General features: G+C 41.2%; 1 protein-coding gene and 1 non-coding gene across 2 annotated transcripts; one reads left to right on the top strand and one right to left on the bottom strand.

Annotated features, from left to right (window-relative positions):
* Nucleotides 1-3379: 3379 nt before the first annotated feature.
* On the top strand, nucleotides 3380-4378 carry LOC110287426 (olfactory receptor 1468-like). Its single transcript, XM_021154055.2, has one exon. The coding sequence runs from the start codon at nucleotides 3380-3382 to the stop codon at nucleotides 4376-4378; it is 999 nt and encodes a 332-aa protein (XP_021009714.2).
* Nucleotides 4379-8086: 3708 nt separating this feature from the next.
* Nucleotides 8087-8218, bottom strand: LOC115030197 (small nucleolar RNA SNORA17). The gene has a single exon (XR_003835815.1). It is a non-coding gene; the product is annotated as a small nucleolar RNA SNORA17 (small nucleolar RNA).
* Nucleotides 8219-21535: the final 13317 nt, after the last annotated feature.

Raw genomic sequence — 21535 nt, 5'->3', positions numbered from 1 at the left:
TCAGCAAGACATCCTCTCATCAGACAGCAGCCAGAAAAACATCACATGACACAACCAAGTCTCCAAAGAAACCAGAAATTTTCACTTCAGATAGTAAATGAAACCCTGAAAATGAATAGATGATTGTATTTGGAGCAAGCAAGAACTCTGTAACATCACCATAAATATTTAAATATCCACGGTGGCGCCATAAAAGGCAATAGCAGAAGAATCATCATCAAGCTAGAAGGAAACCCAGACTCGTGAGAGTTTCCCAAAGCCAAGGAACGAGTGTATATTAGGAAGGGTGACCATATGAGGTAAATGCTGTGAAGTTGCCAAGAAAACTGGGTTTAGCAGCATAAGTGTCATTGTGACCTTCAAGAACTATTTCAGTGGAATTATGTCGGGCAGAAGGCAGATTGGAGTGGGCTGAGGTGACGAAATGGAGACAGAAATATAGCTAATACAAAAAATGTGTGTGTAATGATAGGAATAATGTAGTTGAGTCACTAAGCATCTGAAATAGATGGGGGTTTGCTTCCTCTGTTTGTTTGTACTTTGCAAAGATTACAACAGTTTTGAAATCCAGGTGTTTGGAAACAGTTTTGAAACATCTGTTGATGATTTAAATCTCCATGGAAGACAAATGGATATAGGATCCTGAATATAGCTAGAAGGTTAGCCAGAGATAAATGGAAACATGATGGGAAAGCAGACTAGTATGAATGTCTGTAGTCTGCAGGGTTAGAAACAGGCTGCCTCTAGGCTTAGCGGCAGAGGTTTCATAGTAGATTTAAGCAGGTGCTGAGGGAATTTGTCCACATTTTGAAGGAAGAGTTGTAGGAAGGAATTTTTTTTCTCTGTATGTCCCTTATTCTATAGCTCCTCCATCCATGACCATTATGAAATAGTATCGTACAATGCTTACAGGGCATCTACGGAGAGAGTTTCTTCATGATATGTGTCTACTACCACCTACATATAGGGCTTTAGTTAACTCACTCAAACTCTGACTTCAGTTTATTTGTTTTTGAAAAAGATATCATAATTTTTCCATATCATAGCTTTGTTATGAAAATAAACATACACAGTGGGCTTAGAATAGTATATGGAAGATAATAAATGCACCATTTTACATTTATTGCTAAATTTCTCCAAATCAAAATCTAAGATTACATGGAGATCCAAAGAACAATTATTATTAGGTGTAAGGAGGCTGAATTGTTCCCTTCCAAAGCCAGTATTTTAGTTTTACTAATAGATAAAAATCTCGCATGTATATAATGTTTTTTTTTTAATCTATTCTGGTTGCATATAGTCTTCATATATCTTGAAATTAGATAATGCCAATAATTCCCAGCAGGGAAGACTTGGTCCACAGAGGATGGACATACAAGTGGTTTTTTAATAAGATGCCTTGAGAATTGTGTCCAGAGCCCAGAATGCAGAAGCAGAGACAACACTGGTTGAGGTTTTTATCCTTCCAACCTTTTTTTCTCTTTTATCTTTCTGTTTCATACTGCTTTTACTATGAGGAAGAGAAAAAAGTTGATGTTATAGCTGGAAAAAATGCTGACTTCTTAGTGAATAAAGTGAAGCCACTTCTGTATGTGGGAGCTTTGAAAACAGCTATAAAAACCCAAGGTGAGTACCATGGGAGGGAGACCCCCAACCCCAAGCATAAACACTTGCTTCCTACATTCATTGCAAACACATTGTGCCAACTTAGTGACTTGAATATGAACAGTGACAGATGGAAGAAACAAACATGCTTGGTTGTGATGGGTAACATCAGCTTGGAGAGGGTAGATGGGAACATTCAGTTAAATGGAGCACGCTAACATGATATCTTGAAAGTCAAATCAGAAACGTGCCCTGTCAAACTTGGTTAATTCAATCTGCATTAATGAAAAGCCTAGATTACATGTACATAATAATATGCCACTTTATTATTTTCAGTACATTTTGTACGTATGAAACAGCAGAGTGTTGCCTAGCAGAGGCCCCACCAGACCCTATCCTGCTTGATTTACAATTAGCACATTTGTTAGTATGCAAATGAGGACTGCTATGGTACTTAGAAAAAATTGTGTTATTAAATAAGTGCAGCATCCTTCCTGTAATCTCGCTCCAACTATTCATTAGTGTTAGCAACCTCTTTTTTTGTTTGATCATGGAAGGCACAATCTTAACAGAAAACCAGTAAAATTATAGAAATTTACATAATAGCAGTTCTGCTTGTGTTAGGCTGGGAAGATGGTATGAAGAAATGACAGGCCTTCATGTAGCAAATTAATCAAATGGATCTGTGAACATCACATAGGACAGTCTAGAAGAGGTCCAAATTGGAAGAAAAAAAACCCAAAACAAAACAAATCTTGCAGTCTATTTGCTCCCAGGTATGGGTCAATTAAGTTCTAGGTCACAACTCAAAGTCCAACTTCATTATGACAGTATATGACTGGATGAATAAGTTTTCAGGTATATTAATATAGGTGACATAGAATCAATATTAATTATTGAATCCTCTGATGAATTCACAAAGTTGTAAAGCAATACAGAGATGTTAGAGCCTGGGAGCCAAGTAAGACATCTCTAAAATCATGCTTGCTAAGCTTAGGACTGACTCCACTGCACTGGTTTTTCTATTAATTTGATCAACATTACTCTGGATGTGCCAAATTTTCATCTATAAATTTGTATTTCAGTAGTCCTATGTATTTTTATAAGGTTGCAGTGAATAGTTGAAAAAAAAAGCATCATGTAAGGCACTTAGAATATTGACAAACTAGAAGCTAGAATAATTACTAACACTTAAAGTGTTACCCAAACCATTCTTTATTTTGGCATCTTTCTGTTCAAATGATTTCAGTAAATTTGCTCAGGACACTAAATTTTACCTTTGTTGCTTGCTTGAATGGACATTCATGCATGGCTTTCCTGTGGTACTTCATGTAGATGATCACGTCATCTTGTTGAAATGTGAAAAGTGGGGTTTACAATAGTTCTTCTTTGGAGCTTTCTTTTTGCTTTAGACTCCATGAGTTTTTCAGATTAGTGAATGATAATGGCTGTAATTTGTGTAGTTGTGGCTCAAACACGTCTGACTACTTTGCATGTGTCAGTACAATTCTCATCGTACCCATGAAAAATACAAACTGATGAAATAGCTCCAGCATGTTCAGGTAGTAAAGACATGAAGAGTGAGTTATAAATATAGACTGCCCATTTTCCCCATTTACCTATTTACTAATATTTACTGGTCTCTCACTATGTACTAGACTCTTGTTTTATTGCTGTTTTATTAATAGGGAAAGAATGCATCTCTGTGTTTTCTGTCTCCAAGGCCCGAGTCTCTTCTACAAGCTAGTGTGATATACTGATGGGCTTTTGTGTCATGTTGCCATTTAACGATGAAGATGAATTTTCCCTTTTTAGATACAGCAGAACCATGCACCAAGGAAACCGAACTGCTATCTCTGGATTCATCCTCCTGGGACTCACAGTGGGATCTGAGCAGCAGCTGCTCCTCTTCACACTATTTCTATGCATGTATCTGGTCACTATGGTAGGAAACTCACTTATCATTCTGGCGATCATCACTGATACTCACCTTTACAGTCCCATGTACTTCTTCCTTGCCAACCTATCCTTCACGGACATCTGCTTCACAACCACTACAGTCCCTAAAATGTTGGCAGACATTCAAAGCCAGAATCCAACCATCTCCTTTGTAGGATGCTTTACACAAATGTATTTTTTTATGTTCCTGGTGGACTTGGACAATTTCCTTTTGGCAGCCATGGCATATGACCGATATATTGCCATCTGTCACCCATTACACTATGCTGCACTGTTGAGTCCCAAGCGCTGTGCCCTGTTGGTTGTGGTTCCATGGGTTATCTCTAATCTAGTCTCAGTACTGCATCTCAGCCTGCTGAGTCGCTTGCCTTTCTGTGATCAGAGAGTAATCCCACACTTCTTCTGTGATCTGGAACCTGTCTTAAGGCTTGCTTGTTCAGACACTCAAATCAACAATTTGCTCATCCTCGTTGTTGGGGGAACAGTTATCTTCATTCCCTTTGTTTTTATTCTTGTCTCCTATGCACTTATTGGCACTGCTGTGCTTAATGTTCCATCAGTAAAAGGAAAGTGGAAGACATTTTCTACATGTGGGTCCCACCTCTCAGCAGTGTCTCTCTTCTATGGGTCTATTGTTGGTGTCTACTTTCTTCCAGCTTCCAGCTACTCAGCAGAAAGGGATAAGGTAGCTGCCATCATGTATACAGTTGTAACCCCCATGATGAACCCCTTTATCTATAGTCTAAGGAACAAAGACATGAAAAGGGCACTGAGAAGGCTGCTCAGCAAAAAAAGCTTGATTTGTAGTTGGTGAACTCTGACATGCAGATATCTTTATCAACCCTTAAAAATCTAGATAGTCAAAAAGGATGCAGGGCCTTAGTCTATTCATCATCTTTAGCAGTTTCCTCCCATCAACTTAACTTCAGTTCTGTCCCAGTATTCTAGTTCTGAGATATCTCATCACAATGAAAAGGATCACAACCAAACAAAACAAAAACAAAACAAAACTCCGTTATTTTAGTTTACAATCTTTTTTCACTGCTTACATAAAGGTGATTCCTTAAATAAATTTATTTATACAAAATGAATGTAGAGTCAAGGTTTAATAATTTTCTTTAATATTTGGATTGAAGTTCCTTTTGTCCTCAACTAGATTTTATGTAGTAAATTATAAATTTCAAAAGGAGAAGTAAGGGAGAGATAGAAGGGAGGGGTCAAGGGAGGGTAGGGAATAGGTAAAGAGGAAAGAGAGGAATGATTATCACTTACAGTATCATAGACATAAAATGATTTTAACTTTCACAACATCCAATGAATAACTTCTTTCTATAACCCTTTGAGGTAAATATTATGGTGCTCTCATGTGCCAGGTAAAAAGAAAAAAAAGGTATGTACTCTGAAAGGAATGTACTGCACCAAAACATAGCAAGCGTCTTGTCCTATGAGGCCTACAGAGACTCTGTAGCCATTAAATTCTTTTGAAGTTCTGCAATTACGACTCACCAGAACTATGAAGCATCACTCACTAGGTTTCATCCAGCTTTGGCACACTCTGTTGTAGCTACATTGAACATTTTCTTATTCCTAGAGCAGTCTCGGATTTTTCAGCACGCTTGTCCTCACAATATATGTGCTCTCCTTGAAACGTGTTTCACCCTATCGTTGTAAAATATTCAACACATTCTTTATGGTTTCATAGTACATGCTGCTTCCTCTGAGCTCTCATATGTACCTCACGTTTCTAGCTAAAAAACAAACAAACAAACAAACAAACAAAACCAACTCAATTATCTTTTGGTTGCTCATCTATCACTTTATTTTTCTCTCTGTGTGTATGTGTGTGTGTCTGTGTGCACACACACACACACCAAACATTTGCTACCACCGAGCTTTATTTCCAGCCCATAGCACATTGATGAACATGCACTCCACAAGAATGTTTTATCACTTAACACAATGGATTATAATTAGTACAATATTTGTTTGTATTGTTTAAAGTAATATGAACACTTGGAGGTGGGAAGGATGATCTTGTCATATTAAACTCTGTAGCTTTTGCTGGAATATAATGCCTAAAATAGAGCAGACACTCAGTGAGATGAATTGAATAAAGTAGACATTTAAAAAATTCTTTTTTCTGCCAAACTTTTGTTAGTAATTCCTGATCACCTACAAAATTTTTCTGATCTTTCCTTTTCTTGTGATATAATCTATGAATTAGTTATAGCAGTGCCTATCGCTTATTTCCATTTGTTGATGATAGAGAGTAGGCAGCAGTTGATATGTTCTGAGACAGAAGGCCGTGAAAGTGCCATACTAGACAGGTATTAGCAGCTGGATGATCACAGGTTGCTGTTTTGGAGAATAGCTTCTCTTGTCCCTAGCCTTCTGTAAACCACCTACTATCCTTCTTAAAGTTTTAAATGTTACAAGTTCATTTTATGTGTCCATATGTTTTACCTTCATGCATTTCTGTGCGCCACTTGCATATCTAGTGTCCATTTTCTTTTAGAAAAGAGCATGCTTCTCACTGATATCAACTGAACATGACAGTCAATGAGCTTTCTTTGAAATATTTTATTGGTTCTTTGTGAAGTTTACCTCATGCATACCAATCCCACTCACTCCACACCCACCCTCTACCCTTTCAATTACCCCCATGCAATGGAGAAAAAAAAACTTGTGTAGTTTGTCACAGTGTGTCCCAGAGTATACTCTTTTGTCTACACTTTTTTGCTTGCAATGTTCATTGCAGTGACTCCTTGATCTTGTATGTGACCTCTTGCTTCTGATATTCTATCAATACTGGAACCTCACTAAGACTTCTTTTGGATATCATTTGGATATACTGTTGTTGGCCTGCATAATGGAGATCCTGTAGTTTTGGATCTGTAGGCTTGGCTTCTTCATGCACTCAAGCAGTTCTTCACTGGGGTAGATGTTGGGATGGGCCAATTCAAGACATGAATCTAGGCCTGAGTGGCAACTGATGTGCTCAGCCTACTGGCTCTCCAGGTCTTCTACCCTCTAGACTGGCTTACCGGCAACCCCTGCTACCAGGTCCAGCTTTATCTTGCTGCCCAGGTGATGTGCAGGACCATCTCTCCCAAGTGTTGCAGCAGATGAGGGTCATGGCCAGTTCTCCCACACTCATGACCCCTGGGCCACCTCTCATGCCTTCCATAGATGGTGAAGGTTGAGAGAAGGGACAAGTGCCTTTGCCCTCATTTGTGCCACTTCTCAGCAGACAAGAGGCAGTTCCAGGTCTCCCACAGTTATATCCCTCAGGGCTGGCTCATCTACAACCCCCACATCCAGGGCCAGCTCTATGATGCTGTCCAGGTGAGAGGAAAGGCCAACTCTCCCACTCTGATGACCTCACAGCCAGCTCTTCTTCCTGCCATTGGTAACAAGAGGGGATCATTTCTCTCTTGCCCATGACACCACATGGCAGTCAATTGACAGGGCCAGCTCTCCCATGCTCATACCTTCAGGTTCTGCTCATATGTGCCCCTACCATCAGGGTCAGTTTTACTGTTCAGACCAGGTTAGGTGTAGGGCTTGCTCTCCAGAGTGCTGCAGCTGGTGAGGGGCTGCCTGCCACAAGTGGCAGAGGACAAAAAGGGAGGAGGGCATCTCTCATTTGTCCATGCCACCACATGGGAGATGAGTGGTAGGGCTGTCTCCCATGCACATATCCTTAGAGGTGGCTCACTTGCAATTCCAACAATGTGCAGGCCTACTCTCCCAAGTACTACAGATAGCTAGGGGAAGGGTCAGATCTGCTTTTGTGCCCCCAAGTTCCAGCTCTACCAAAGTGCCCAAGTGAGTGGTGAGGCCAGTTCTGCACAGCCTTCAGACATCAACATGTCCTTGGTCAACAGCCCAGATCAGTGATATCTATTTGGGCTTTGTTGATAACAGATCCTGCTACTTCAGGGTCATGGATCCAGACATGGCCCCAGTGGCAGAACAGGCCATTATTACCTTACCATGGTCTTAGGTGGTATCACCAGCTATTCATATCAGGCTGCTTTTTAGTATCCTTGAGTGTCCAGTTGTGCTTCTCTTAATTATGCTCATATCCTTTGGTCTCGCTTTCTCTTCCATTTCTCCATCATTTCATTGCTACTTTCAGAGACACACAGGGTCCCTGAATGTCTGGGACCATCTTAGGAGTGGTATCAGAAGTGTGGTGCCCTGCTTCTGCATTATGGTATCTGGCAGGGGTCATTTCAGGAACGGTCTGTTCCCTTATTCCCTGACCTATGCAGCACCTAACTGGTGGGGTTATCTCATGATAGCTATTTGTCCAGTCCCCATGATGCCTGTATGACAGTTGTCTCTGGCTCCCTTCTCACATGACCCACTCAAGTAGACCCATACAAGGATCATTTGTCTTGAACTCATTCCAGACCTCAGTTCCAGGTGGGGTTCTTCTAGTCTCTGGTTTGCTCCTGGTCCTAGTAGCCATACGGGTCTATGAGGCACCAGAGTGGTGATCATCTCAGGCTTGCTTTCTTCAGGGCCACTAATCATTCAGATGTTCATAGGTCAGAACACTGAGCACAGACCTAGCCACTCTCCTCTCTGCTACCGACTGTCATATATATGGTACAGAAGCCACTCCTGCAACATTTCTAGGGCCAGGTCAACAAGTGCTCTTAACCACTAAGCTTTCTTTCTAGCTCCCAACTGTTATCCTTGCTGGACTACTACAAATGTGTATATACATATATATATATAGTACATTTTCAAATATGTTCCTGGATATTCGATCATATTAAGAACCTGGAGATTATATTATTTACTGGAAAAACCTGCTTTTAGTTGTGGTGTAGCTTAGGCTTAACTCACAGTGTTGGCATCAGGACCTCCCAAACCCATGACATTACATAGGCAGGACCTACAGACCTGTTACCAAGACAACAGCTATCATGTTCCCAGAATCCACTTGTTCATTTCCCACCTTTAAATAAGGGGAACACCCCTCCCTCTCTCTCTCTTTCCCCCTTCTCTTTCTGTTGCCACCTCCTCCCGCAATAAACCTCTCACATGTGGAACTGTATGGGCCCAGTGTGCTGTGTTCAGATGCGAGCCACTATTTTAACACATCATTTTGGTGCTGAAACCAGGGAATCAGCAGTACTGTAAGCGCTGCTGCAGAGCCGTGCCGCAGTGGGTCTAAGTACAAGCAGTGAGATCACAGCTATGTTGACCATCGCCCAGTGGACTCCTACCACCGACTGCAGCCTTCAACTGTGGCTGCCATGAGTGCGCAGGCTCCTCATCACCACTATGTTACAACTGCTGCCAGTGGAACAGGCCAGAACTCTCACTGCTTGGCAGAACTTTTACTGTGTAGCCACTAGGAAGCCCTCGTGATGGCTTGGTCCTCCAGCCTTGCTGATATCTTTTTGGTTACTGAATTGTTCTTGGGTAGAAATAGTCCAGTAACCCCCAAAATGTGTAGTGCAATTTCTTCCAAAGTACCTCCAGGCACTCTACTAGGATGTCTCCTGGAAAATTTCAAATCTTTGAAGCTAATGCCTCACTTAAAGGTATCAAAATTAATACACCTTTGCAATAAGGTCTGGATTCAGTACCAGCTAGATAATAGTTCCAAATGGCCACTTAATGGTACCCTTGATCCAATTATTTTAAGGGATCTTAATACATACTGCCAGTGAACTGGTAATGGAAAGAGGTCCTCTATGTCCAAACATTCATCTATCTTTGCTCCAATCCCTCCATGTGCTTTTCTTGTTCCCCAACCCAACTTCTCTTAGCCATGAATTCTACACAACCTCTGCCAGATGACACTACAATGTTAGTTCCAGCAAAAGAGCCACCTCCTTTCAGCCACAGACCTGTTTCTACACCACCAAAAACTCAAACTGTTGCCTCAGTTTCTCCTTCTCACCAGGACACCCCAGAGCCTGCTACCTCTAACTCCCCTTCTTCTGTGCCAGCCACAGGTCCCTCCAAATGTTCTACATTAGTACCTACCTTCACCCCGCCTATCATTCACTCTAAGGCCACAGCCAAATCCCCAAGACCTTCTTTCCCAGGGACACCTGACCCAGCAATGGCTCTTCCTGTAAGAGAAGTTGCTGGGGTAGACAACCTTGTCAGGGCACATGTTCCTTTCTCACTGAGTGAACTTTCTCAGATAGAAAAGAGGCTGGATTCTTTTATCTCTAACTCCTCTGCCTTTATTAAAGAGTTTCAATATATTATTCAGTCTTACAGCTTGGCTTTTCATGATTTCCATATGATACTAACTAATAAGTTACTTCCTGAGGTACACAGGCAAGTATGGGAGCAAGTGAGAATTCATGCAGGAGAAATTCATCAAACAGATAGAGCATATCCAATCAGATCAGAGGCAGTGCTTGACCAGGATCCTCAATGGGATTATAATTCTGCAGATGATATTTTAGCCAGAGACAGGTTTATTACATGGCTTTTGGCAGGACTAAGAAAGGCAGCCTTAAAGCTGGTAAAGTTTGAAAAACTCCAAGAGGTTGTCCAGGACAAGCAGGAAAATCCACGCCAATTTTTAGAACGCCTCACAAAGGCTTGATTGCAGCATAGCAACCTGGACCCTGAAAACCCAGAAGGTAAGCAACTTCTGATGATCTACTTCTTTTCCCAGAACTACCCTGACATAAGAGCTAAACTTAAAAAGCTGGAGAGGGGACCCCTGACTCCACAGGCAGAAGTCTTAGCACTGGCCTTCAAAGTGTACCATGGGAGAGATGAGGAAGTCTGTTAACAAAAATACCATATGCTGGGGAAGGCTGTCTGACCAGCCTCAGTCACTGCCCTGAAATCCTGGTCTTCTAAGACTTAGAAACTACCAGGTACCTGCTACAAATGTGGTTAACAAGGTCATTGGGCAAAAGCCTGCCCTAACTTCTGCAAGCCAAGGGGACCATGCCCTAGGTGCCATCAAGAGGCTGTTGATTGCCCTCATGTTACACAGAACAGAGGGACATCACCCCCAGATAATCCTCCAACTGATCTCCTAGGCTTGTCTATGGCCGACTGAGGAGGCCTGAGCTCCCCTGACCCAACCACTGCCATCACTAGCAGGGAGTCTTGGGTAGATATTGTGGTAAATGGGCAGCCCATATCCTTCCTCTGGGACACTGGGGCCACTTACTCAGTCCTGATGGAGTTTTGGGGACCTACTTCTCATTTTTCTGTTGTAGGAGTAGGAGGACAGTCTTACTTCCCTTATCATATCCTACCACTTACTTGCATTTTTAGGGGTGTACCTTTCACCCATTCCTTTTTGGTAGTACCAATATATCCTGTTCCCTTATTGGGAAGGTATCTCCTAGCTAGGCTGGGAGCCTCTATTTCTTTGCTCCTCCCATTCACCTAAATCCAAGCTTGCCAGCAGCTCCTCTGCTCCTTTTTCTAGCCAGTCAACCTACTAACACTACCATATTATTTCTTTTACCATCTACTCAGGTAGATCTCCTAGTATGTGACGCCAAGAACCCCTCTGTTGCTAAACACCATTCTCCTGTTGTCATCCAATTACTGGACTCTACCAGGTATGTAACCCAAGCTCAATACCCTCTCTCTCTCTGGAGCCTCAGGGGACTTAAGCCTATCATTTCTGACCTCTTGAAAAAAAACTCCCTTGCCACACCTCTTCCCCCTTTAGCACCCCTATATTAGCCATTAAGAAACCTAATGGTACCTATTGTCTGGTTCAAGACCTCAGGCACATTAATTCTGCAGTGGTTCCTCTCCATGCTATTGTGGCTAACCCTTACACACTTCTTTCTACTATCCCCTCAGGAACTTCCCATTTCTCAGTCCTAGATCTCAAAGATGCATTTTTCTCTATCCCTCCAGATGCCCAGTCACAGAATATATTTGCTTTTACCTGGACAGATCCTGATACCCAGTTTTTTGCCCAACTTACCTGGACTGTTCTACCTCAGGGATTCTGGGAAAGCCTACACCTATTTGGTCAGGCCCTGGCTTCTGACTTACTATCTCTGTCTCTTCCTAAATCTGATTATACTTTACATTGATGATGCCCTTCTCTGTAGCCCATCTCTAGAAATTAGCCAAGCTGACTCGTCTTCTCTTCTAAATTTCCTTTCCAGTTGAGGCTACAGGATCTCACCTTCTAAAGTCCAACTGTTCACCCCTCAGGTCACCTATTTGGGACTAACAGTTACCACAACCCACAACCTTAGATAGAAAGAATCTGATTCAGTCTCTAACTGTTCCTTCTACAAAGGAAGAGATTCTAACATTCCTAGGAATGGCTAGATTTTTATGTTCATGGGTTCTTTCCTTTTCCCTCCTTTCTTGTCCCGTGTATGAAGTAGCATTAGGCCCCACCCATGAACCTCTTCTCAAACCTATTACCAAGCCTTTTCAATGGCTCCAAGAGGCTTTCCTTAAGGCCCCAGATTTACACCTCCCTGACTTGACTTGTCCTTTTTCCCTCTTTGTAACTTAAAAAGGAGGGATTTGCCCTTGGAATCTTAGGTCATTAACTGGGACCTTCTTTTACACCCTTAGCATACTTTTCAAAAAAACTAGATCTAACTAACCATCCAGGGATGGGCACCTTGTATCCATACCTTAGCAGCTTCTGAACTCCTTATTTGAGAGTCAAAAAACATAAGCTTTGGGTCACCTATAACTCTCTTCTCTTCTCATAACTTGTCTCAGCTCCTAACTTATAAAGGCTTACAGACTCTACCTCCCTCCAGGGTTCTGTGTCTTCAGGTAGCTGTAATAGAAGACCCCACACTCACCTTTCAATCATGGCCACCTCTTAATATTTCTAATCTTCTTCCTTGAACAAATACTGACCACTCCCTATTTCACTACTGCACTGAAACTTCAGAGGAACCTCATCCTTCACACATACAGGAGGGCACATTGCTTAAGGCCATCTATATGTGGCATACAGATGGCAGCTCATTTTTTGCAGGAAGGGACCAGAATAGCTGGCTATGCCATAGTATCAGACAATGAGGTGGTGGAGGCACAGACACTTCTTGCTCGTACCACCAATCAACAGGATGAACTAATAGCCCTTAACCATGCCTTTTAACTGGCACAGGGAAAATCCTTCACTATCTACACAGATTCCAAATATGCTTTGTGTGTGTGTTACGTTTTTTTTTTACGTTGATGTTTTTATTAGATACTGACTTTATTTATATTTCAAATGATGTCCCCTTTCCTGGTTTCCCCTCCTAATCCCCCCTATCCTCTCAACCTTCCCCCTGCTCACCAATTCACCCACACCTGCTTCCTGGCCCTGGCATTTCACCTAAACTGGGGAATCAAGCCTTCATAGGACCAAGGGATTCTCTTCCCATTGATGACCAACTAGGACATCCTATGCTACATATGCAGCTAGAGCCATGAGTCCCACTATATGTACTCTTTGATTGATGATTTAGTCCCAGGAAGCTCAGGGGGTACTGGTTATTTCATATTGTTGTCCCTTATATGGGGTTGCTAAAATTTTCATCTCCTTGGGTCCTTTCTCTAGCTCCTTCATTGGGGACCCTGTGCTCAGTCTAATGGTAGGCTGCAAGGATCCACCTCTGTATTTCTCAGGCATTGGTGGAGCCACTCCAGAAACAGCTATAACAGCTTTCTGTCAGTAAGAACTTGTTGGCATCTACAAAAGTGTCTGCTCCTTGGGTACTTTCTTTAGCTTCTATATTGGGGGCCCTGTGTTCCATCTAAAAGATGACTGTAAGCATCTACTTCTGTATTGGCCAGGCACTGGCATAGCCTCACAGGAGACAGCTGTACCCAAGGAGCTGAAGGGGTCTGCAACCCTATACGAGGAACAACAATATGAACTAACCAGTACCCCTAGAGCTTGTGTCTCTAACTGCATATGTAGCAGACGATGGCCTAGTCAGCCATCATTGGGAGGAGAGGCCCTTGGTCTTGCAAAGATTATATGCCCCAGTACAGGGGAATGCCAGGGCCAGGAAGTGGGAGTGGGTGGGTTGGGGAGCAGGGCGGGGTGAGGGTATAGGGCACTTTAGGGATAGCATTTAAAATGTAAATAAAGAAGATATCTAATTAAAAAATGTGTTTGGGTTTGGAGACTGTGTATGTGATTGATCCCCAGGTAGGGCAGTCTCTGGATAGTCACTCCATTGGTCTTTGCTCCACACTTTGCCAATGTAACAACTCCTTCCATGAGTATTTTCTTCCCCTTTCTAAGAAGGATCAAAGTATCCACACTTTGGTCTTCCTTCTTCTTGAGTTTCATGTGGTCTGTAAACTGTATCTTGGGTATTCTGAACTTCTGGGCTAATATCCACTTATCAGTGAGTGCATATCATGTGTGTTCTTTTGGTTACCTCACGCAGGATGATATTTTCTAGTTCCATCCATCTGCCTAAGAATTTCAGGAATTCATTGTTTTTAATAGCTGAGTAGTACTCCATTGTGCAAATGTACCATATTTTCTGTATCCATTCCGCTGTTGAGGGACATCTGGGTTCTTTCCAGCTTCTGGCTATTATAAATAAGGCTGCTATGAACAGAGTGGATCATGTGTCCTTATTACAAGTTGGAACATCTTCTGGGTATATATGCCCAGGAGAGGTATTGCTGGATTCTCCAGTAGTACTATGTCTAATTTTCTGAGGAACCTCCAAACTGATTCCCAGAGTGATTGTACCAGCTTGCAATCCCAACACCAATGGAGGAGTGTTCCTCTTTTCCCACAACCTCACCAGTATCTGCTCTCACCAGAATTTTAGATCTTAGCCATTTTGACTGGTGTGAGGTGGGATCTTTCCCTGATGAATAAGGATGTGTAAAATTTCTTTAGGTGCCTCTCTGCCATTCAGTATGCCTCAATTGAGAATTCTTTGTTTAGTTCTGCATCCAATTTTTATTAGATATTTTATTTATTTACATTTCAAATGTTATACCCTTTCTTAGTATCCCCTCTGAAAATCCCCTAAACTCTCCCCTTCCCCCTGCTTCCCAACCCACCCACTCCTGCTTCCTGGCTCAGGCATTCCCATATATTGGGGCATAGAACTTTCACAGGACCAAGAGCCTCTCCTCCCATTGATGAACTACTAGGCCATCCTGTGCTACATATGCAGCTAGAGCCAGGAGCCTCTTAGTGGGTTTTCTTTGATTGGTGGTTAAGTCCCAGGGAGCTCTAGGGTTACTGGTTAGTTCATATAGTTGTTCCTCCTAGGGGGCCACAAACACATTCAGCATCTTGGGTATTTTCTCTAGCCCCTTAATTGGGGACTCTGTGCTCTGTCCAAAGAATGACTGTGAGCATCCACTTCTGTATTAGTCAGGCACTGGCAGAGCCTCTCCTGAGACAGCTTTATCAGGCTACTCACAGCAAGCTCTTATTGGCATCTGCCATAGTGTTTGGGTTTGGTGGTTGTTTAAGGGATGGATCCCCAGGTGAGGCAGTTTCTGGATGGTCTTTCCTTCAGTCTCTGCTCTGAAATTTGTCTCTGTATTTCCATCCATGGATATTCTGTTCCCCCTTCTAAGAATGATTGAAGTATTCACACTTTGGTCTTCCTTCTTCTTGAGTTGCATGTGTTTAACAAATTAAATTTTGGGTATTCTGAGCTACTGGGCTAGTATCCAATTATCAGTGAGTGGATATCATGTGAGTTCTTTTGTGACTGGGTTACCTCACTCAGGATGATATCCTTCAGATACATCTATTTGTCTTAAGAATTTCATGAATTTGTTGTTTTTAATAGCTGAGTAGTACTCCATTATGTAAATGTACCACATTTTCTGTATCCATTCCTCTTTTGAGGAACATCTGGGTTCTTTCCAGCTTCTGGCTATTATAAATAAGGCTGCTATGAACATAGCAGAGCAGATATCCTTATTAAAAGTTGGAGCATCTTCTAGGTATATGCCCAGGAGAGGTATTGCTGGATCCTCTGGTAGTGCTATGTCCAATTTTCTGAGGAATCACCAGACTGATTTCCAGAGTGGTTGTACAAGTTTGCAATCCCACCACCAATGGAGGAGTGTTCCTCTTTCTCCATAGCCTCCCCAGTATCTGCTGTCACATGAGCTGCTGATCTCAGCAATTATGACTGGTGTGAGGTAGAATCTCAGGGTTGTTTTGATTTTCATTTTGGTAATAATAAAGGATGTTGAACATTTTTTTAGGTGCTTCTCAGCCATTCGGTATTTCTCAGGTGAGAATTATTTGTTTTCTTCTGTACCTCATGTTTTATTAGGGTTATTTGGTTTTCTGGAGTCAAAATTTGTGAGATTTTAAAAAATAAATATTAGATATTACCCCCTATTGGATTTAGGATTGGTCAAGATCCTTTCCCAATCTGTTGTTGGACTTTTTGTCTTATTAATAGTGTCTTTACCCTAACAGAAGCTTTGCAATTTTATGAGGTCCCTTTTGTCGATTCCCAATCTTACAGCACAATCCATTGCTGTTTAGTTCAGGAATTTTCCCCCTGTGCCTATACTTTCGAGGCTTTCCCCCACTTTCTCCTCTATAAGTATCAGTGTCTCTGGTTTTATGTGGAGTTCCTTGATCCACTTAGATTTGAGCTTTGTACAAGCAGATAAGAATGGATAAATATGCATTCTTCTACATGATAACCGCCAGTTGTGCCAGCACCATTTGTTGAAAAAGTTGTTTTTTTATCCACTGGATGGTTTTAGCTCCCTTGTCAAAGATCAAGTGACCATAAGTGTGTGGAGTCATTTCTGGGACTTCAATTCTATTCCATTGATCTACCTGTGTGTTGCTGTACCAGTACCATGCAATTTTTATCAAAATTGCTCTGTAGTACAGCTTGAGGTCAGATATGGTGATTCCACTAGAGGTTCTTTTATTGTAGCGAGTAGTTTTTGCTATCTTAGGTTTTTTTTAATTATTCAAGATGAATATGCAAATTGCCCTTTCTAACTCAGTGAAGAACTGAGTTGGAATTTTTATGGGAATTGCATTGAATCTGTAGATTGCTTTAGGCAGGACGGCCATTTTGACTATATTGATCTTGCCAATCCATCCATGAGCATGGGCGATTGTTTCATTTTCTGAGATCTTCTTCAATTTCTTTCTTCAGAGACTTGAAGTTCTTGTCATACAGATCTTTCACTTCCTTAGTTAGAGTCACACCAAGGTATTTTATATTATTTGTGACTATTGTGAATGGTGTTGTGTCCCTAATTTCTTTCTCAGCCCGTTTATCCTTTGTGTAGAGAAAGGCCATTAATTTGTTTGATTTAAGTTACAGTCCAGCTACTGTACTGAAGCTGTTTATCAGGTTTAGGAGTTACCTGGTGGAACTTTTAGAGTCACTTATATATACTATCATATCATCAGCAAATAGTGATATTTTGACTTCTTTCTTTCCAATTTGTATCCCCTTGATCTCCTTTTGTTGTCGAATTTCTCTGGCTAGGACTTCAAATACAATGTTGAATAGGTAGGGAGAGAGTAGACAGCCTTGTCTAGTCCCTGATTTTAGTGGGATTTCTTCCAGCTTCTCACCATTTATTTTGATGTTGGCTACTGGTTTGCTGTAGATTGCGTTTATCATGGTTAGGTATGGGCCTTGAATTCCTGATCTTTCCAAGACTTTTATCATGAATGGGTGTTGGATGTTGTCAAATGCTTTTTCCACATCTAATGAGATGATCATGTGGTTTTTGTCTTTGAGTTTGTTTATATACTGGATTACGTTGATGGATTTCCATATGTTGAACCGTCCCTGCATCCCTGGGATGAAACCTACTTGGTCAGGATGGATGATTGTTTTGATGTGTTCTTGGATTCGGTTTGCAAGGATTTTATTGAGTATTTTTGCATTGATATTCATAAGGAAAATTGGTTTGAAGTTCTCTTTCTTTGTTGGATCTTTGTGTGGTTTAGGTATCAGAGTAATTGTGGCTTCATAGAATGAATTGGGGAGAGTACCTTCTGTTTCTATTTTGTGGAATAGTTTGAGGAGAGTTGGAATTAGGTTTTCTTTGAAGGTCTGATAGAACTCTGCACTAAAGACCTCTGGTCCTTGGTGTTTTTGGTTGGGAGACTATTGATGACTGCTTCTATTTCTTTAGGGGAAATGGGACTGTTTATATCGTTCATATGATCCTGATTTAACTTTGGTACCTAGTATCTATCTAGGAAGTTGTCCATTTCATCCAGGTTTTCCAGTTTTGTTAAGTATAGCCTTTTGTGGTGGGATCTGATGATGTTTTGGATTACTTCATTTCATTTCTGATTTTGTTAATTAGAATACTGTCCCTGTGCCCTCTAGTTAGTCTGGCTAAGTGTTTATCTATCTTGTTGATTTTCTCAAAGAACCAGCTTCTTGTTTGGTTGATTCTTTGAATAGTTCTTTTTGTTTCCACTTGGTTGATTTCAGCCCTGAGTCTGATTATTTCTTGCTGTCTACTCCCCTTGGATGAATTTGCTTCCTTGAGTTCTATAGCTTCCTGGTGTGCTGTCAGGCTGCTAGTGTATGCTCTCTCTAGTTTCTTTTTGGAGGCACTCAGGTCTATAAGTTTTCCTCTTAGGACAGCCTTCATTGTGTCCCATAAGTTTGGGTATGTTCTGGCTTCATTTTCATTAAACTCTAAAAAGTCCTTATTTTTTTTTCTTTATTTCTTCCTTGACCCAGGTATCATTGAGTATTTTCCACGTGAATGATGGCTTTCTATTATTTATGCTGTTATTGAAGATCAGCCTTAGTCCATGGTGATCTGATACGATGCATTGGATAATTTCAATATTTTTGTATCTGTTGAGGCCTGTTTTGTGACTGATTATATGGTCAGTTTTAGAGGAGGTACAATGTGATGTTGAGAAGAAAGTATATCTGTTTGTTTTAGGATAAAATGTTTTGTAGATATCTGTTAAATCCATTTGTTTCATAACTTCTTTTAGTTTCACTGTGTCCCTGTTTAGTTTCTGTTTCCATGATTTGTCCAGTGATGAAAGTGGTGTGTTGAAGTCTCCCACTATTATTGTGTGAGGTGCAATGTGTGCTTTGAGGTTTACTAAAGTTTCTTTAATGAATGTGCCTGCCCTTGCATTTGGAGCATAGATATTCAGAATTGAGAGTTCATCTTGGTAGATTTTACCTTTGATGAGTATGAAGTGCCCCTCCTTGTCTTTTTTGATAACTTTGGGTTGGAAGTCAATTTTATCCGATATTAGAATGGCTACTCCTGCTTGTTTCTTTGGACCATATTCTTGGAAAATTGTTTTCCTGCCTTTCACTCTGAGGTAGTGTTTGTCCTTTTCCCCGAGGTGGGTTTCCTGTAAGCAACAAAATGTTGGGTCCTGTTTGTGTAGCCAGTCTATTAGTCTATGTCTTTTTCTTGAGGAATTGAGTCCATTGATATTAAGAGAAATTAAAGAAAAGTAATTGTTGCTTCCTGTTGTTGTCATTGTTAAAGTTGGGATTCTGTTCTTAAGGCTGTGTTCTTTTAGGTTTGTTGAAGGATTACTTTCTTGCTTTTCTCGGGTGTAGTTTCTGTCCTTGTGTTGTTTTTTCCTGTTATTATCCTTTGAAGGGCTTGATTCATGGAAAGATACTGTGTGAATTTGGTTTTGTCATGGAATACTTTGGTTTCTCCATCTATGGTAACTGAGAGTTTTGCTTGGTATAGTAGCCTGGGCTGGCATTTGTGACCTCTTAGGGTCTGTATAACATCCATACACGTCTTTCTCTTCCTTATTGAGAGCCAAACCATTGTATTTTATATTATTTGTGCCTATTGTGGAATGTGTTATTTCCCTAATTTCTTCCTCAGTCTGTTTATCCTTTGTGTAGAGATTTGTTTATTTTTATATCCAGCTTCTTTTCTGCAGTTGTTTATCAGTTTTAGGAGTTCTCAAGTGGAATTTTTGGGGTCACTTAAGTATGCTATCATTCCATCTCAATATAGTAATATTTTAACTTCTTCTTTTCCAAATTGTATTCTTTTGATCCCCCTTTTGTTGTGTAATTGCTCTGGGTAGGACTTCAAGTCCTATATTGAATAGGCAGAGAGAGAGAGAGAGAGTGGGCAGCCTTGTCTAGTCCCTGATTTTATTGGTAGTGCTTCAAGTTTCTTTCCATTTAGCTTGAGGTTGGCTACAGGTTTGCTGTATATTGCTTTTACTATGTTTAGGTATGGCCCTTGAATTCCTGATCTTTCCAAGACTTTCATCATGAAGGGTGTTGGATTTTGTCAAATGCTTTCTCAGAATGTAATGATGTGATCATTTAGCTGTTTTCTTTTCTTTGTTTTTTTTTTTTCTAGGATTCTTTTTTCTTTTTTCTTTTTCCTGTTTTGAAACAGTCTTGCTATGCAGCCATGGCTTACCTTGAAGTCACTGTAAGCCAGGCTAGCCTCAAATGTGTGATCCTCTTGCTCTGCCTCCCAAGTGCTAAGGCTACAGTCTTGAGTCACTTTACTTAGACGAAGCATAGTTCTGGTCCAGAGTCAGTCCTCAGTCTGTCCCTTTATCAGTTCCAGATCTGTTGTTCTCAAGAACTTCCTTGGGCTCTGCTGATGACTGTGACTTGGCTGAGCTAAAGGCAGAGTGGGCTGGTGTCTTGTCTTCAGTGGTTCTGGTTTCTTTTTTTTTTTTTTCTGTTTTTTTTTTTTTATTACATATTTTCCTCAATTACATTTAATGCTATCCCAAAAGTCCGCCATACCGCCCCCCACTTCCCTACCCTCCCATTCCCATTCTTTTGGCCCTGGCATTCCCCTATATTGGGGCATATAAAGTTTGCAAGTCCAATGGGCCTCTCTTTCCAGTGATGGCCGACTAGGCCATCTTTCGATACATCTGCAGCTAGAGACAAGAGCTCCGGGGTACTGGTTAGTTCATCATGTTGTTCCGACTATAGGGTTGCAGATCCCTTTAGCTCCTTGGGTACTTTCTCTAGCTTCTCCATTGGGAGCCCTGTGATCATTCCAATAGCTGACTGTGAGCATCCACTCCTGTGTTTGCTAGGCCCCTGCATAGTCTCACAAGAGACCGCTATCTTTGGGTCCTTTCAGCAAAATCTTGCTAGTGTATGCAATGGTGTCAGCGTTTAGAAGCTGATTATGGGATGGATCCCTGGATACGGCAGTCTCTAGATGGTCCATCCTTTCATCACAGTTACGAACTTTGTCTCTGTAACTCCTTCCCTGGGTGTTTTGTTCCCAATTCTAAGAAGGGGCACAGTGTCCACATTTTGGTCTTCATTCTTCTTGAGTTTCATGCTTTTAGCAAATTGTATCTTATATCTTGGATATCCTAAGTTTTGGGCTAATATCCACTTATCAGTGAATACATATTGTGTGAGTTCCTTTGTGATTGTGTTATCTCACTCAAGATGATGCCCTCCAGGTCCATCCATTTGGCTAGGAATTTCATAAATTCATTCTTTTTAATAGCTGAGTAGTACTCCATTGTGTAAATGTACCATAATTTCTGTATCCATTCCTCTGTTGAGGGACATCTGGGTTCTTTCCAGCTTCTGGCTATTATAAATAGGGCTGCTATGAACATAGTGGAGCCTGTGTCCTTCTTACCGGTTGGGACATCTTCTGGATATATGCCCAGAAGAGGTATTGCTGGATCCTCCGGTAGTACTATGTCCAATTTTCTGAGGAACCGCCAGACTGATTTCCAGAGTGGTTGTACAAGCTTGCAATCCCACCAACAATGGAGGAGTGTTCCTCTTTCTCCACATCCCCGCCAGCATCTGCTGTCACCTGAATTTTTGATCTTAGCCATTCTGACTGGTGTGAGGTGAAATCTCAGGGTTGTTTTGATTTGCATTTCCCTGATGATTAAGGATGTTGAACATTTTTTCAGGTGCTTCTCTGCCATTTGGTATTCTTTAGGTGAGAATTCTTTGTTCAATTCTGAGCCCCATTTTTTAATGGGGTTATTTGACTTTCTGGAGTCCACCTTCTTGAGTTCCTT

The sequence above is a fragment of the Mus caroli genome, unplaced genomic scaffold, assembly GCF_978045245.1.
Source record: "Mus caroli unplaced genomic scaffold, Mus_caroli_1 scaffold_5, whole genome shotgun sequence".
Classification (NCBI taxonomy): domain Eukaryota; kingdom Metazoa; phylum Chordata; class Mammalia; order Rodentia; family Muridae; genus Mus; species Mus caroli.
Note: the sequence above shows the minus strand (reverse complement) of the source record. Positions and strands in the feature narration are given on the sequence as shown.

Bases quoted from the DNA above. Each gene is read 5' to 3' on its own strand.
- LOC110287426 (XM_021154055.2), top strand. From the start codon at position 3,380: ATGTTGCCATTTAACGATGAAGATGAATTTTCCCTTTTTAGATACAGC.